The 16,534-nt window shown below is 44.3% G+C and overlaps 2 protein-coding genes across 4 annotated transcripts in view; one reads left to right on the forward strand and one right to left on the reverse strand.

Moving 5' to 3' along the window:
• Positions 1–13,957, reverse strand: part of Mcm5 (Minichromosome maintenance 5) — a 26,030-nt gene extending 12,073 nt beyond the window's left edge. The window contains exons 1-8 of the mRNA XM_050180210.3: positions 13,679–13,957; positions 12,415–12,541; positions 11,483–11,611; positions 8,959–9,131; positions 8,225–8,380; positions 6,762–6,846; positions 4,521–4,777; positions 2,216–2,327 (exon numbers count right to left, since the gene is read on the reverse strand). Of these exons, the coding sequence (XP_050036167.1) occupies positions 2,216–2,327; positions 4,521–4,777; positions 6,762–6,846; positions 8,225–8,380; positions 8,959–9,131; positions 11,483–11,611; positions 12,415–12,541; positions 13,679–13,833 (1,194 nt within the window). The 5' untranslated portion in view covers positions 13,834–13,957. The remainder of the gene's footprint in view (positions 1–2,215; positions 2,328–4,520; positions 4,778–6,761; positions 6,847–8,224; positions 8,381–8,958; positions 9,132–11,482; positions 11,612–12,414; positions 12,542–13,678) is intronic.
• Positions 13,958–14,175: 218 nt separating this feature from the next.
• PCB (Pyruvate carboxylase) overlaps positions 14,176–16,534 on the forward strand; it is a 58,326-nt gene continuing 55,967 nt past the window's right edge. The window contains exon 1 of one of the 3 annotated variants that reach the window (XM_050180205.3): positions 14,176–14,410. The gene's annotated coding sequence lies outside the window, so the exon portion shown is untranslated. Of the gene's footprint in view, positions 14,411–14,966; positions 15,287–16,534 lie in introns of those variants that run through there. The other 2 variants (XM_050180206.3, XM_055071707.2) reach the window with 2 other exon arrangements.

The raw sequence follows: 16,534 nt of genomic DNA on the forward strand, positions 1-16,534 counted from the left end.
TGCCAAAAAATTCAGAAATATTCAAGTGCTAAGAAAATTCTATTGTTATGACTGGGTTGCATGAAAAAAGTAGAGGGGACAAACATGCAAACATTTTAAGTGGACAGAATGACAATCTTATAGCATTACCGGTTTTAACAATACTCGGATGTAACAATGAGCATCCGCTGCACTGTGAACTTTTTCTAATGTAAAATAAGCCCCTTACTACAATGTTCCCATGCCGCATTATTGGCAATAACAATTGTATCTGGGTACTGGGTGTATGCGCCCGAATGAAAAGGATGCAAAATTCAGGGAAAAAAATAAGAACGCCAGCTGCTTTGCCACACCCCCTTATTCTGCGCACCCTGCACAGTACACCTTAGTTACCCCCTTCCTCCGTCTCCCTTCCAACCCTCTGTGACGAGTGTAGTGCGCAAAACCACAGTGCTGTAGATGGTGAGAAGAAAACAGGACAACAAAGAGTGCGCATGTGGGGACGTGAATCCCATGCTAGGCAAAAGAAGACGAAGTGAAAGAGCGTCACGCGCAAGAACACACAGTGCAAATAAGAAATAAAGGTAAAATTAACCAGTCATTGGAGAACACGGAGCTCCCAAGAACCAATCATTGAAAAACACGGAGCTCCGAAGATCACCAATCCTAGAAAGACACAAGGGCTAGAGCAGAAGGAAAAGGAGAAGCGTGGGGTTGGAAGGCGAGTCACAGGGAAACCACAGGAGGTGGTCAGCCAATGGACCAGGCGTTGAAGACAAGCTGTTGGGTTGCGGGCCCGAGCCATCAAGCTGTCAGCCGGTCGGGGCATCCAGAGCAGACCGTGAACCACTGGGCCTGTGGACTCCAGTGCTCGTGGGACCTCAACTCTCCGGCTGAGAGCACAGTGCCCGCGAGAAGAACGGCAAACAGTGTTTAGTTTGAAATTTAAGCTCTTTCCGCAGTGAGTAGGGATGTAATACTTAGCTGACAGGAGCGTTGGCACGCACTGTATGCACTGCACTTGTCAGCTCAAGATGGCCGGACCTGGTGAGGGGCCCTTTAAAATAAGCAATTTGTTTTTTTGGTTGGACTAGTTTGGAGGTGACCTCTCTGTGAAAAGCTGGGTGTTATGAAGGATACTGGCTTATCAAAATGATGTTCAATGATCATAGTTTGCAGTGCTACAAAAATAAGTGCTCTAAACAAACTTGGGCCAAAGTTATATCATGTGAAATTTCAAAAGCAAGAACATTACTTCTTGAAAATTTCTTTAATATTTGTTGATATTACACTATATAGCCTTGCTGCACTCTCTAATTGCGTACTTTTCTGCGAAAAAACAAAACAAAGAATTCTTGTGATATAGTAGAACCAGAGATATTACCACTCCAAACCTGGAACACCATCAGAAATGCTGCTTGAGAAAACAAGGAAGTACATTTCACATGTTCACAGTGATTATAGCAAAGGCTAAAAATCAATCAGGGATGATACAGGAGTCCAATCAAGCAAAAATATATGCTCTACACGAACCTGCAGCAAAGGAACACAAAAAGATATTTGGGTCAATTTTCAGCTCTAAAGAGTACGTCCCTCTAATGGCGACTGATCTTTAGTTGACTTGAATGCAGCTTATAAAATGGCCAGTAGTGGCAATTCCTTTTGATTGATTCTATTCCTTTCTTAGCATCCATCACTTCATGTCACAGCTAGTCAATCCAGTCAATAACAGAAGTGGAGTGCGATTCGGGCTGCTGACGAAGCGCAAAAAGAAAAACAATTGGAGTAAAGACCTTTAAAATTTAATTCTGGGTTTTCACAAACCAAAACCATGATCTGATTATGAGGCACACCATAGCGGTAGACTACGGATTAATTTTGACCACCTGGAATTCTTTTAACATGCGCCTAAATCTAAGCACACGGGTGTTCTTGCATTTTGCCCCCATCAACCCTGGCTGCCGTGATCGAACCCATGACTTCAATATCAGCAGCGCAATGACATAGCCACCAAGCTATGATGGAGGCTCAAAAGAATCAGAATAGAATCATTGAATAGAATCAATAGAATCAATCCCAGTCCAGGATTCGTGGACCATGGAATGGCTGTGATATGCACAAGCCATTTCCATAACAGCAGCAGATGAATTAACTTTGCGAAACCCCATACTTCTGGCACACAAGCTATCACCATAGAGAGTTCATTTTAAGTCTTAAGTGGTTGTTCTATGCTTACAGCAATTGGAGCCACACGTTCCACAAACTTCAACAGCTGACTCTTGGCTGTGCCTGGGTCACCGAGAAGAAGCAAGTTGATGTCACCTCGCCGCCTCAGACCATCTGGAAGCCTGAACAAGAATGTTGAATCATTTGAGTCGGGCGCCCTGGGTACCAGACCTTACACAATAGAGCCCCCACATTTTAGGATGGCAGAATCATCCTGCACAAAAGCAGAAGCTGCGTGATAGACACTTCAGGCTTGCTACTGATGTACACGAAAATGTGACATGCTGAGGCAAACACACTAAAAACATTCAAGAACCTCTCCGACAACATACCGTATTTGCACGATTCTAACGCTCATTTTTTTAAAATAAAAGATGTGTTCAAATTTGCATGTGCGTCACAATCGTAATTCTACTCAAAATCAAAAATGAAACCGATTCTTACTGAAAAAAAAAGATCAATGCAAGGTAGCTAGTCACACCGCCATCAAACAGGTCATCTGAAGAAAGCAACGCTTGGAGACCTCGCAAGGTAGGTCCATGGCGCGCGGAATGCCCTCCCACAGACAGTAGTTGCACGAGCATTCAAGAAGTGTGGCACTTCTAATGCATTAAATGGAACTAAAGATGACTTTCTGTGGTCGGTAGACAGCGAAAAGAAGGTGTCGTTGGACTACGATAGCAACTAGCTGCTAAGATTCATTGCTGTGTATGTGTCTGTGTGCCTTTATATGTTCCATAAGATGGTTTCTACATGCTAGGCATGGACGCAGGTTTCGTTACTTTATGTGCACGGTAGAATTGGCACCAAGTTATTTTTTTATATTTGAGAGGTAATATAAATGCGCGTTACAATCGGTGGCACGGTATAATTGTGCAAATAAGGTAATTTATTTGTGTTGGAAATTGGCCTTTCTCATGTTTGAAGGGAAGAGAGCGTGAACACCTACACAGGACGAAAGAAACGCACGGAACAACCGGACTATTCTGTGCAGGTTTTTGCGCTACCCTTGAAGTGCAAACCAGTACCAGCTTGCACAGTCTACTGTTCAGCCTTTCTCCTCGGCTGCAGACAGCCCTTGCATGAATCTGTTTGCACAAGGCACCAGCTGGCCTCACATTGTGAACAAAGCCGAGAAAACACGATGCATGTGCTGGAATGGGTTGAAAACAAGATGCACATTTGGAGCAGTGTGGTACAATGTGCCGTTATTGCATGGTGTTTGCTTGAATCACCATTTACTATATATAATCTGGCAAAGGAAACCACATCTCCCAAGGTATTCTTTAAATCTAAAAGAAGGATATCTCCTGATGCAATACTGCTGCGATAAATCGACATGGCATTGCTTTCCACCATTACAGTGAGTCCAATCTCTAAGAAAAAGGTTTGTTATCTCCAAACTGGGACTTCTTCCAAGCACACATTTGAAAGTCAGGAAAATTTGCTCTAAATGAAATGCTGTAAAGCAGTGATTTGGGCTTGTTAGTAAAACATCACGAGGCTTATAGCGCGTGAAAAAGACAAGGACGAAAGTGAGACGTGACACACACAGGCGCTAACTTGCAACAATCTTTATTTCGAGCAAGGAACCCATACATATGTACAACTTTTCGCGCACCTCACACATGCGCCGTTCGCAAAAAAAAACCCTTACACACCATTGCACAGGTACGATAACTCTTTGCGGGAAAGGGCAATCGATGGTTTAGACACACAGTTATCCCCAAGCCTATCAATCATTTCTGCTTCTATAATTTCGCGAGTTATCCTACCTCGGGCTCTTCCCACAATGGAGCAGTCTCTGTATGCTGGAGCACACGTCGAGTGGTCACCATCATCCACCCCGGCAACAGTGCACCTGCAATGCCTGCAGTGGGCGTCAAGGAACCCACCCCGCTTTTCTGCTACATTATACCGGTGTTCCTTTAAACGCTCGTTGAGGCACCTTCCGCTTTGCCCCACGTACTAATTCTTCCCACACTTAAAGGAAGGTTGTAAACAACTGCTTCCACACATTCAACAAACAGTTCCTGGTGTTTCTTTTTGCACGTGCGCTTATCAGAGAGGCCTGGTCTGGTTAGTCTGCACAGACATTGCAATTTTGTAGAAGCTGAAAACACAACCCTAACATTCGCATGTTGACCTATTTTCTTTAAACGGTGCGATAGGCCGTGGATCGCTATTGGATCGCCAAAGTGAGCGCTATAAGCATCACTTTGCTTTAAAGGAGCACTCACTCTTCCTATATCAAAGCTTTCTTTCTTTAAATTTCCAGTTTAAAGAGAAGCAAATCGCGGAATAAAATGTCTCACCTTTTCACAGAGCCACCGAAGAGCAGACAAGCAATGGCCTTCTTCACATCAGCAAAGCCATAGATGGAGGGTGCGATGCTGTTGGCAATGCGTTCATAGATGTTGGGGCTGCTCGCCAGGTGGCGAAACATGTCCTCCTCATCAGGTGTCAGCATTGTGCCTCCAACTCTACCCGCGCCCTCGGTGTTCACAGCAATGCCCACGATTCGAAGGTATGGAGCGCGGATGCCAATGTTCGACTTCTCCTGAGGTCCTTTCTGAATACATTCAAGCAGGGCACAACTCCCGTCAGTTCTTTAGAAGCCAGCAATTTGTCATTTAGGATGCAATGAACCCTATCTATCTAAAAAAAACATATGCGAGAAAAGGGGTGATTGCCACAACTGCAGGTAGCTTCATAAAGTATGAAATTCATTTCATTCCCAATCAAATAAAAATTTAAATCAAATTCAAATTGAAATCAAATAGAAATTGTCATCTATGTAACCTTCAATGACTTGCGTTTTGCACCCTTCCGAGTCAAATACACCAACGATATAAAAAAAAATAATGAAGTTAACAGGATGATGCAGACTTCATGTGACCAACAGTGGACAAACATAGGAAGCCTCAGCCAATGTTTCCACAAGAGGACTGTCAAAGTAGTACCGTGTTTACTCGAGTAAGATACACACCCCAACTTTCGAGGTCAATGTACTGAAAAAAAAATATATATACAGTCAAACCTCGATATATCGAACACGGATATATCGAATTATTGCGTATATCGAACAATTTCTATATCACATGGAAAATCGCATGCATTTTTAATTCTTTATTTCGAACGGGGCCGGATGTAAAATGGATATATCGAACTCCGCCGCCCCAGACCAAGTGCGCTCTGTTGACAGGAGGCGAGCTTTCCCGCAACACTCTAGAAGATCGCGGCGGCGCGATCGGCGTTCCAGACTGCTGCGTACGACAGCTGCCCACATCGGTTGCGCCGAGGGCGCCATTTGAACGTAGCGGCGTACACACGCGGCGGCTTGGAGCCAGCACGGCCGCCTCGATCACGCGCGCACGGCGAGGCTTGCCCCCCATGTGTGCCCCCGCCGTGCACGCGTGATCGAGGCGGCCGTGGAGCCAGTTGGAGCGCTTTGTCCGTGCTGAGCCACACATCATGTGCATTGCGGACTTCGTTGGCGGTGACGACAGCACCGAAACAGTGGCGGAGTTAACAGACGTGGAGATCGCGGCAGAAGTGACTGCTGAGCGGCCAAACGAAGACGCTGCCGAGGCTGATCCAGCAAGCGCTGATGTTGCCCCGCTCCCGACTGCAACTGAGGCTGTAGCTGCTTTGGCTGTTGTACGCCGCTACTGCGGCGCAATAGAAGGCACTGGACTGTCTCTTGTGGACCATTTGGACTATGTTGAGGACGCCGTGGTCAAGCACGCGGTTGCTAATATGAAGCAGGCTACGCTGCTTCAGTACTTTCAGCGAACTAAATAAATACTTTGTTTGAAGCTTCATGTGAGTATCTATTGCGCCACAATTGGTTCATTGATTGATTTGCGCTAGTTTCTGACGCGTTTTCTGCGTGATCTTATATATCGAATTCTGGCTATATCGAACTATTTTGCGATCACCACGCTGTTCGATATATCGAGGTTCGACTGTAATAATAAAATAAACATTTCCCAAAAAGATTGGAGTTTGAAAAAGATTGGTGTATCAGTTCATACCATGGCTAAATGTTTGAAAGTTGCCGAAACAACATTGACGGAGCCGATGAGGACCGTCTTTGGGAGTGTGCCGATGAGGTACTAAGCTCCAGTTACAGTAAGCTGGTTGGATTAGGTAGTACTGTCTTAAGCGACATCGAAAGCAGGAGCAATGAAGAATGAAGGCGAACTTGATCAGTGGTCCCGAATCTTGAATCAATGTCTCTTTTGCTAGTGTTTGCATTATACTGTACATCATTTGCAGTTTTTTGCGGTGTAGTCAAGTGTCCGACTTGTGCAAGAGCGGTACCTTGCCAAGATATGGAGAAAAAAAAGTGCAGGTCTTACACTAGTAAATACGGCAGTTGTTGCTCTTATGAAGACCCATTATGAATTCCCTTGTCGAAACATTGGCTCTAAGCTAAGCTTTCCTTCATTCACAAATGTTGAACAAATTACGCAAGATAAGCTCAAACAAACTGCACGTCATTTAGCTCAGCACAATGCCAACAGATCTCTGGTTGCAAGCTAACTGCCCACCTTGGTTGACTGCCCAGTCTTCTTTATTGAGTAGACACCAATGGCGGTAATCCTGTTGCCTGGCACGACACGTTCACAGAGGTACCTGCAGCATCAGAACAGCATAGAACCAGTCAGAAATTACCACCACATACTGATCATATATCTAAACCAATAGACTATCAAAACAAGCGAACAGGCATGCATTGCAAGCACCAATGACTACTTAACGTCTATTCTGCAGTCCCATTCATTGGATGCTTACGTACGATCAGCTGTAACAATCACCATATTCATTAAAACGTATGACGTTTTTTTTTTCACCCACAAGTATTGTCCGAAAGTTGTGAAGGCAACTTATATATAACAATCGCAGAAGGTTGAGTTATAATCAAGACTAGAGAGAGGCCAGAGGTGTTTCAATCAATTCAAATTGTGAGGTTTAACGTTGTGGAGCTTCACAGTTGGCTACGGGGAACTTCGGAGTATAGGGCTCTTGATTGATTTTGACCACCTAGGGTTCCTTAACATGCACCCGTTGTATAAAACGCAAGCATTTTTTTTTTTGCATTGTGCTCCCACTGGAATATAGCCAGTGTGACTGGGAGTAAAACCCACAACCTCGTGCTCAGCAGCAGAATTACATAGCCACTGAGCCACCGCGGTTGAGCTAGAGGAGTTTTCAAATTCTTCAGAATTTGAAAGCACTTTCAAATTCTTTAGAAAGCACATAACACAATGCCACACAGGAAGATGAGCTAGTTAGCATTGAATGACAATGACAAGCAAAAGGGTAACTGCACCACCTATTACAGCAAGTTGTGAACGTCACTCAATGCAAATTAAAATAATGGTATGCCACTGTAATAGTGTCACATGCATGCTTTAAACAATAGGTGTCTACCTATGTCAAATTTTTAAAGTCCTCATCAAGGCCTTCAACTTGTTGGAAGGGTAAAAGTGCACATTTGTGGTGAAGGTAAGTGCAAGAGACACAGTAAGTGTCAACCCTGTAATGCCCAATGTATCACATATGCTACCCTAAATTTGATACCTTACAATACTGATTTAGGCATGGCAAACAAACACACAGCCTATAGCAGTGTTCTTGGTGTGCTGACGTGAGTTTTCAGTTGTGGATGCTTCAGCAAAACAAATGACTAATTAAGGAATTACTGTATTAATGAGGTTTTACCTCAAAACACATTTAAGTGTTGTTGTTGTTTTTTTCAGTACAAGCATACAAGGTCAGGAATGAAGGCAAGCAAATTGCCCTAATTTTCCTTGGCATGGAACTGTGTTTGGGCATTACAGGGTTAATACGGTATAAATAAAAAGAACATTGCAGAAAGCCGGCGTCGTTGAGCTATTCAGAAATTGCACCGTGGACAAGAACAACACAAGCTGCCCTGACTTTAAACTGAAGCCAGCCACTTGAATCTTATACAAGCAATTATAAAAAGTGACCACAACACAACTCGTACCGTTCACAGTACAGCTGCAGGTGTCGAGGCATCTCGCCATAGGGCACCTCCTCAGGGACCTCCTGCAGCTTGAGCACTTGGAAGTCAACACACTTGCACTTGTCGGGAACAATGAAGAATGGATCGACAGGACACTTGGGCTGCCCCGCACGATCACTGTAAAATAAAGAGAAAGGCTGTTTCAGGAGAACACCCTTGTTAATGTTACGTGGCGCTCACTTAGCAAACCCTGTATTGGAGTGATGCTGGATGTACAAAACGAAAATGCTATTGCAATACACTGTGCACGCACCCTACAAAAATATTGTTTTCCATTTCTGCATATTGCAGCAGTAAATTTCTGTTAAACTTGCACCAGCACATTTCAGCAGCACCATATATGCACAGCAGGCTTCAGTAGATATGAACTTGAAGGGATTTTGGAGATAAATGTTCACCTAAGTTCAGCTGAGCAAAAAGGAATTAAGCACCTAAGAAACCAGTCAAAGGTCACCTGATGTTCTTGGCGTTGTTTGGACATATCTGGCCCACGCAACATAAAACACCACATCATAAAAAAATCACCTGACTCTTCGGCCTATTGAAGAACTCAGCTTAACGAACCTTGACTTGAAAGAGTGACGCACCGGCTGCATTCAAGCATAGCTGTATTCATACCAAAGAACATTTTCTCTGCAATGGCTGCTTTGTCAAGCTCATTTCAAGAGAGCAGAGCAATCTTGCAGTAACTGCACCTGTTGCATCTGCGTGGCATGGCATAGCCTTCAAGGCCAGGCCTGATTGGCACGTGGGGCACCGTCTCTCGACAGGAACGACACTGCAGAGTGATGCTGGTTGCCTTGGCTTTGATTCCAGTGGCGGCAATCACAATGCCAGGTACTTTGACCAGCCTGGAAACTTGGTCAGACTGTAAGCAGAAAGTGAACACAACAAAACAGTTATTCCCTTGAATTCTTGCACCAAGAAACATTGTAAAAATGGTACAAAATGTTGCATAGAAAAATCCCCACTTAAATGGCTTTTCTGGCTGAACTGTTGTCTCACTGTGCTCAAATTTTGCACAGATGTGACATAATGCCAAGAGTTTTATTTAAAGGGATATGGAATAAAAATTTGAAAAAGAAAAAATTGAACACATCAGTACTGCACTTTGAAGACACGATTATTTGGTACAGAGCAATCACAGCACATTTTTTTGTGGATGGCTCTATTTTCTGAGTTTCATGAGCGCGCACCAGCCACAAGCCAGCCCGCACGAGGCTGCCCACTAATGGGCATGACGTCGCGCTTGTCCATGGCAGCAGCATACAGACGCAGACTGCCAGCACTTGGCATAGCTTGGCTGACGTTCACACACCTTGAGCTGTGCTATGCGAGCGCCTACAGAGAGAACAGAGAATAGAAGGACAGGTTAATTAAATAGGAATATCTGGCTGGCTATTCTGCACTGGGGAAAAGGGTGACTAAAAGAGGAAGAAAGTATACCACCAGGCCGAGCACAGGCAAAAAAGAAAAAGGCACACTGAAGAGTAATTGCTTGCACTTGCGAGCGCATAAGTATACGAAGTGCTAAGGAAAGTGACAGCACGAGCGGTGATTGTGACTCTAATATAAGTATAGGAGATACACGGTACAATCCTGCATCCGGCTTGAACCAGCACTGGATTGGATGCCAAATGAACAACAAACTGCCTGGACGTTGTCATCCAATGGCGGGAGGGATCGAACAGTCACAGCCAAGCACACTGCAGAATGTGCCTAATGTTGCCTGCCACATTGAAGGCGCCTTCGGTGGGCCTGTTCTTCACCAGTCTGATCACCCCGACCGAGGTGTTCGCTTGAATCAATGCTCGCAGCAGCACAAAAATTGGCTACAGTTTGTTTTAGACACAAAATAGTAACTAATAGAGTAAGGTTAGGTTGAAATTGCTCGTTTCCTACAAACCACTGCCGAGATTGGGAGCCGTAGCGCGAGAGCATTTCACAGACATAGGTGCAAAATAAGTGCCAGGTCAAGTGCTCTATGATGAGGTGGAGCTGGATCGCAAGCACCGGCGAGATCTGCCTACCAAACCTATCAGCTAAAGCTGTCACTTGATAGCACGCCGCTACAGTAGTGCTGTGTTTGTCACTTGCGCAGGCATGCTTTTATTGACAACGTTCGTGAAAAACAAAGCAACATAGTCCCAAAAAGTTTGTTTTGCACCTGTTCACAAGTATGGGAAACCTTCTGAGCGTACATGAAGAGCGCCAGGTCTATGCGGAGTATGTGCCACTCACTTGTTTGCACACTTGTCCCATGTGTTCTGAATCCTTGTTCACAGCCATTTCTTTCAGTTTGTACGGGCTGAGATGCAGGCTACTCGAGCGAGCGGCTGATGTTGATAGGAAAGAAGCGAGTGCAGCAGTGCGGCCTCCAAGATCACTTCGATCGCACAGAACTATCTTGGAGGTCTCAGCAGCAGTATCAGGTAAAATGAATGTCACATCCTGTGTATTGCGGCACAACCACTAGGTGCGGTAGCTTGACAAAATCATTAAATTCGTTATTTTTCATCAATTGCTTTCCAAAAACTATGTTGTGTTTGCCATTTTTAGCGCCCATGCTTTCAATTGGGTTAAAATATCGGTGGCAGAATTTTCATTCAATATCCCATTAACACTATGCTCGGCTACAGTGCTCAGGTGTTTAATACAAAATAAAGCAGAAGCCCACACTGTCTGCAAAAATGACTGACCAAAGGAAATCTTAGCTTTTTTGTCAGTGGAAGCACTGGTGGCATTATATAATCTGTTGCCCCGAGTGGGAAACTGCTTTGTACTTTGCCCTCTCCACAGTGCCAAGCTGAAAGCAGAACTGCCAAGGAAGCAAGTTCAGCAAGCTGGTTCACATTTACCACTGGAAAGCAGAGCCACAGATGACGCAAGTTTGCAATGTTGTTTTGTGTTTACCGTATAAAGGCAAAGCTGCAGACGACACGTTTGGCGAGTTGGTTTACGTTTGCTATTGGAAAACAGAACTTCAGAGAATGCAAGTTTGCAAAGTTGGCTCGTGTTCACCACTGCAAAATATAACTGCCAACAATGCATGGACTTCTACATTTCTTTCTTTCTGGCACTGCACTGCCTGAAGCGCCCATTTCCATGATCTCTGCTGTAAGTGGTTTTGCACTCCCGCAGATCGTGCCACTGTTCATTTGCCTTGCAATTTTTTTTATTCTGGTGTAAGTATTCAGGTGGAGCAACTGTAGGGCTCACCTTGATCTCACGCATGGGGACAGGATGAGCTTCTGACTTCAGCAATACTTGTATGTCGGCAACGTCCTCCTCTCCTTCAGGCCGTGGTCTGGTTACCTCATCGGCGACATCCTTAGCAGCTTCTTCCAGCTGTTAAGAAAGAAGAGTTGTAGCCAACACTAATCAGGGCATCTTCATGCAAGCCTTAAGGTTTTCATACACTGTTGTGAAAAGCAGTTCTTACCTTGTTACCATAAACTACCTTTTATTTGTGAGGTTGCCTTCTTTTTTTACTTTTTCTTTTAAATGCAACAAGCGTCATCAAATTCGGTGCAATTTAGGCCGAGAAAAACAATTTCTGTGTTGCCGTGTATTTGTATAAGGGCTCCCAAGGTAATGCTGCCTTTTAATAGAGAAAAGAAAGTCTAACTATGACGTTAGCGGCACTGCATGACAACATCGTGCAGGCAAATCACCGTACCTTCGTTAGAAAACAGTGCTCCGCAGATGTATTTACTAACAAGCCTGAACATACCAAGAAGCTCCTCACTATTCAGGCACAAAATCTTGTGTTATCTCTGCCACACCAAGCATTGTGCAGAGTGCCATAAAATGCGAGAAAGTGCGCCTTCCCAGTCAGAGGATGTACAGTTAAGAAAGCACTCAGATATAAAGGCATTCTATTATGTGCACTTTTGAAATGCTAATTTCAGTTTTTCGTAAGAGGTCCACCAATTTCGACAGGGAGTAGCAGATGATGTGAAACCAATCTGGAGCGTGCTCACTTCACACTAATTATAAGAGCAATTCAAATGATCTTCTTCCAAGTATTCAGAACCCCTTTATAAGAGGTCAAGAGACTTAAGTAAAAGTCTTTTGACAGTATATGCTACGCTCTGCTAACAGCCAGTGGCTACCAAACAAGCATATGATAGAGCAATTTCAATATTCACCAGTGGGAGGTGTTCAGTTGGCTGCTTGCTCAGCTTGTCAGCAAGCACCTCGTCGAAGCTGGAGATGTCTTCCATCGCTACTTCCAGCCAGTACTGCCCCATGTTGTAGTGCTGCTTCAGCTGGTCTCTGCGAGCAGGAAATCCAAGGGAGCAGTGTTGAAAATTGCCGTGAGCATCGTTTAGCGTGCCACAGTTTAGCAGGAGCTCTTGAGGCTAGCATGACTAGCCAAAGTCACGGTTAGAATGCATGATACAGTGGCAACATTAAATGCACAATAGAGTATATATAGTGATCTAGCTATATTTTATTGTTTGCGTGTAGGATTAACGTGGCACTTATATGTGCGATTATTACGCCAGAAATGAGGGATCGCCGGTGCTAACAAGCAATAACAATAATAAAAGGAAGTACAGTCGGCCACGAAAGTTTACAGAACGCAAATTTACGAAGGAAATTGAATTCCTGAGAAGCCTGGGCCCATAGCTTCGAATTCAAAGTTACAGTCTGCGGTTGCTTTTGGGACCTACATAGCGATCGATCAAATTGGAAGCGCCGTGCCTTAATATATATATATATATATATATATATATATATATATATATATATATATATATATATATATATATATATATAGACGAAATTCACATTTGTCGTGGTACCCATGTCCCATAAACTTTCGTGACCGACTGTACATGAGCCAGCGAAGTGCGCCTAAAGTTCCGCACTGTAAAGCTAGTCACGAAGGTGAATTTCGCGCACGTGCCCCTTCACCTAAGGAGAGCGTTTTCTTGACGCATTTTCAGATAGGAGTAGAATACTGATGTCATAGATTAACCTTGAACACACAAACACAGCAGTTTACATATACTCCATATCATATTAACCGCAAATAAAGACGGGGCAACGGAAGTGAGCACAAAAAAAAAAAAAAAAAAACGTTCTCTTCCGCTGTCCCCGTCTTTATTTGCGGTCAATATGATATGCAGTAAACACCAACTACGCCAAACTGAAGTTCTGTTACATATACTCTGCGGCAAAATTAAATGGCAGCCTACAGAAGCCCTGATCTTCACCGCATGCGTACCGTACCACCGGTGTCTCACGCTTAAACAAGCACAGAAACGAACTAAGTTCTGAAATCGTGCAGCTCTGCAGCAACTGTCGTCCAATTTTATGTGCAGCTCTCCAGCCTTTTCTGTGTCCAAAATACAGGCCGTAATTGGAGCACGGGGGCGCATGGCCGATGAAGCCATAGTCAACTACCTGTAACGGTAGTTGAAGTTCCCTTCGTGGAATTGCCGCAAGAAATCGCGGAAGCGACGCTTGACGGCCTGCAGGTTGACCTGGCTGTCATCCTGAGTGTTCTCCGAGCTGAAGTTGTCGCTGAAAAAGACTCCACCATCGTCAAACCCAGCCATCGCCGCAAACTACAAGCACTACAAGTCTGGAGGATTCGCGCGGGAGCAGACAATGCGCGTCCGGTTTTTGGCGCGAAAAACAAGGAGATTTAATCGATCGCCGCGCCACCTGCGCCCTTTAAATAATGATTACGTTTAATAATTGAAGTTAAGCATAGTACACCTACATAAACTAACTCAATCAAGAATTTCAAAAGAGGCAAAATAAAGTAGCGTAGATGAAAAACAAGCGGCTCAATACCAAACATTGAGCGGTTATTCTATGACCAATCGCGCATCAAGCGCCTTTTACGTCACGCTGCCGATGCCGCCGTCTGGTCTGCGTCGTCTGCGACATCGTCGTAAACGCGCTGAATCTACGATAGAAGAAGAAAAAAAAAGGTTATCTGCGCTCTTGACTTCGCGGTTTGCAAGTTGGTTTCGCATCCTGTGAGGACGTCGGAAACGTTGCGAAAACCTCAGCAATGACGTGAACGAGATTTGAGAGCGTAGCGGAAGACTATTACAAAGGCTCAACCGAGGCGGCTTCGAGCATCGGAGAGGGGACGTCGGTTCTGCTTTTGTTTTTTTTCCCCAGGTAAATAAGCGCTTTTACTTTCCTACCGACATCGAGGAATCCGGTCTTAGTCGCATATATCAGCTGCCAGTCTCCGCGAAGCAATACATGAGAACAAAAGCTCTTATCAGTGTAATTGATACTTCAATATACCGACTGTGGGTATTGAGTTTCGTTCTCCGCAGTCACGCGTGCTGGTAAAAAATTCAGCTGGCGTCTGCGCGGAGCAGGCATGCTTGACGCCCTGTTATGATGGCACCAAGGTCACGCAGTTGCGGTTATCGGTGTTTACGTCCTCGCCTTTATATGAGCCTCGCTACTAATATAGCATCTTGAGGAAATTATTTATGGGCGTGGGACAGAAAAGGGCCGCATAGAGACCGTACTGTAGTTTCGCATCTATAGTTATAATACTACCTTTTTTTTTAACCATGAAAATTTTCCATTAATGTGTAAGTTCCCCCCTCTCTGGCGTGTCTGCTGTGCGAAGTTTTGTGCAAACCGCGCACACGCGCACCCAACGTACCGGATATATAAATATATGTGTGTGTGTCGGTCGTGACGAGCTAGACGTGCAGGAGACATTTTGATCTGGGGCTGGTGACCCTGACACGTGCTAATGTGTACTCCAAACTACAGCAGCAGCAGGTTCCGTCGCGACGTCGTGACGACAGCATTTCCAGCGGAGTCCGGCCGGTATATAACACCTCTTTCTCACGTTCTCTCTCCCTTCTATCACGGCGCGCGTGGAATCAAGCCATCAAAGCTCGAACGCACTGTCGTCGCCCTCTCCACGCCGTCTCGAGTTGCCCTCAGCGTTCAAGTTTCCGTGCGCTTGGTCGTATACGCACGCATTCGTACTACTCGTTCACCGCGCTGCCAGTGGGCTTCCGACAGGTGAGACTCCGGTCGCTCAATGCGCGTGCAAACCGACATTTGTGCCTTTTCCCGTCAGTTATTGCACGCCTATATGTGTAGCCGCGCCACGCGATGGTCATCATCAGCTAGGCGCGGTGCCTGTAATTGAAATGTAGTTGCTACGCACTGCGCATACATGTATTTCGGCACATGCACAAAGGGTACGTTATTGCGCTATTGGGGATAAAATCGAGCTCGTTTAATTCTTTTCGACCAATACAATGGCAGTTGCGCAATCCCCGGGTATGCGAACGGATCGCCACTCTTGAGGAAAGTCGAAGCTAAACCAGCGCGCGGGCGCCTGCCGCGCTAAAAAAAAAAAGTATTTTTGATCATATGTAACACATTTCACGCACTAAATTCTCAGCATTATTTCGTAGTCAATATCAAGCGAATGGAATGGGCTGTCAAGCATTATGAAGTTGATGCCGAGTATTAATTATATATACACCCATGAGCGAGTTCTGAGCAGGAGATGAATTAAAGTAATTGCTTAGTATATGTTAGAGGTTATGAATTGTATTTGCCTCCACAATTTGCAACCAAGCAAGGTCAAACCATATTTTATCCAGCGAATACTTCAATGCATTAATTAAGTTATTGCAGTAATTTTTTCTAGCATCCTAAATGGTTGAATGGCCCAAATTCTTGCTGACAATTTGTCTCCCATATATATAGAAAGCTGTATGCATCACTGGTATTAATGACCTGTGAAGAATATCTTGCGTAGATCTCCAGGAAATCAGTCATACATACAGTATATATATATATATATATATATATATATATATATATATATATATATATATATATATATATATATATATATATATATATATGCTCATCGTGTGTAAACTTAAATGTGTGGGCAAGTCATCAAATTTACATGTAGAAATCATCATTAATTGTTATGTTAATTAATTATGCCATATATTGTTTTCAATGGTTACCATGTCACTTAACAAAAGGAGGTAACCTAGCTGTGTCAAGGTCTTGCATATCACTCCTGCATGTGCTCACCGAGCCTAGAAGATAAGGTTTAGCTGATGCTGCACTGATAAAGCCGCATCCGGAGGGCACTTCTAAAAAGATGCATGAAATATCCAGGGACTCTGCAGATTAACTGTTGATTGTTCAAAAGACTTAAGTTTTACCTAAACTGGAATATGCCACTGTGGTATGGGACCTCTTCTGCAAGAAAAATAAAGACTTATATACTTCCACGGT

The sequence above is a fragment of the Dermacentor andersoni genome, chromosome 7 (genome assembly GCF_023375885.2).
Source record: "Dermacentor andersoni chromosome 7, qqDerAnde1_hic_scaffold, whole genome shotgun sequence".
In the NCBI taxonomy this organism is placed as follows: domain Eukaryota; kingdom Metazoa; phylum Arthropoda; class Arachnida; order Ixodida; family Ixodidae; genus Dermacentor; species Dermacentor andersoni.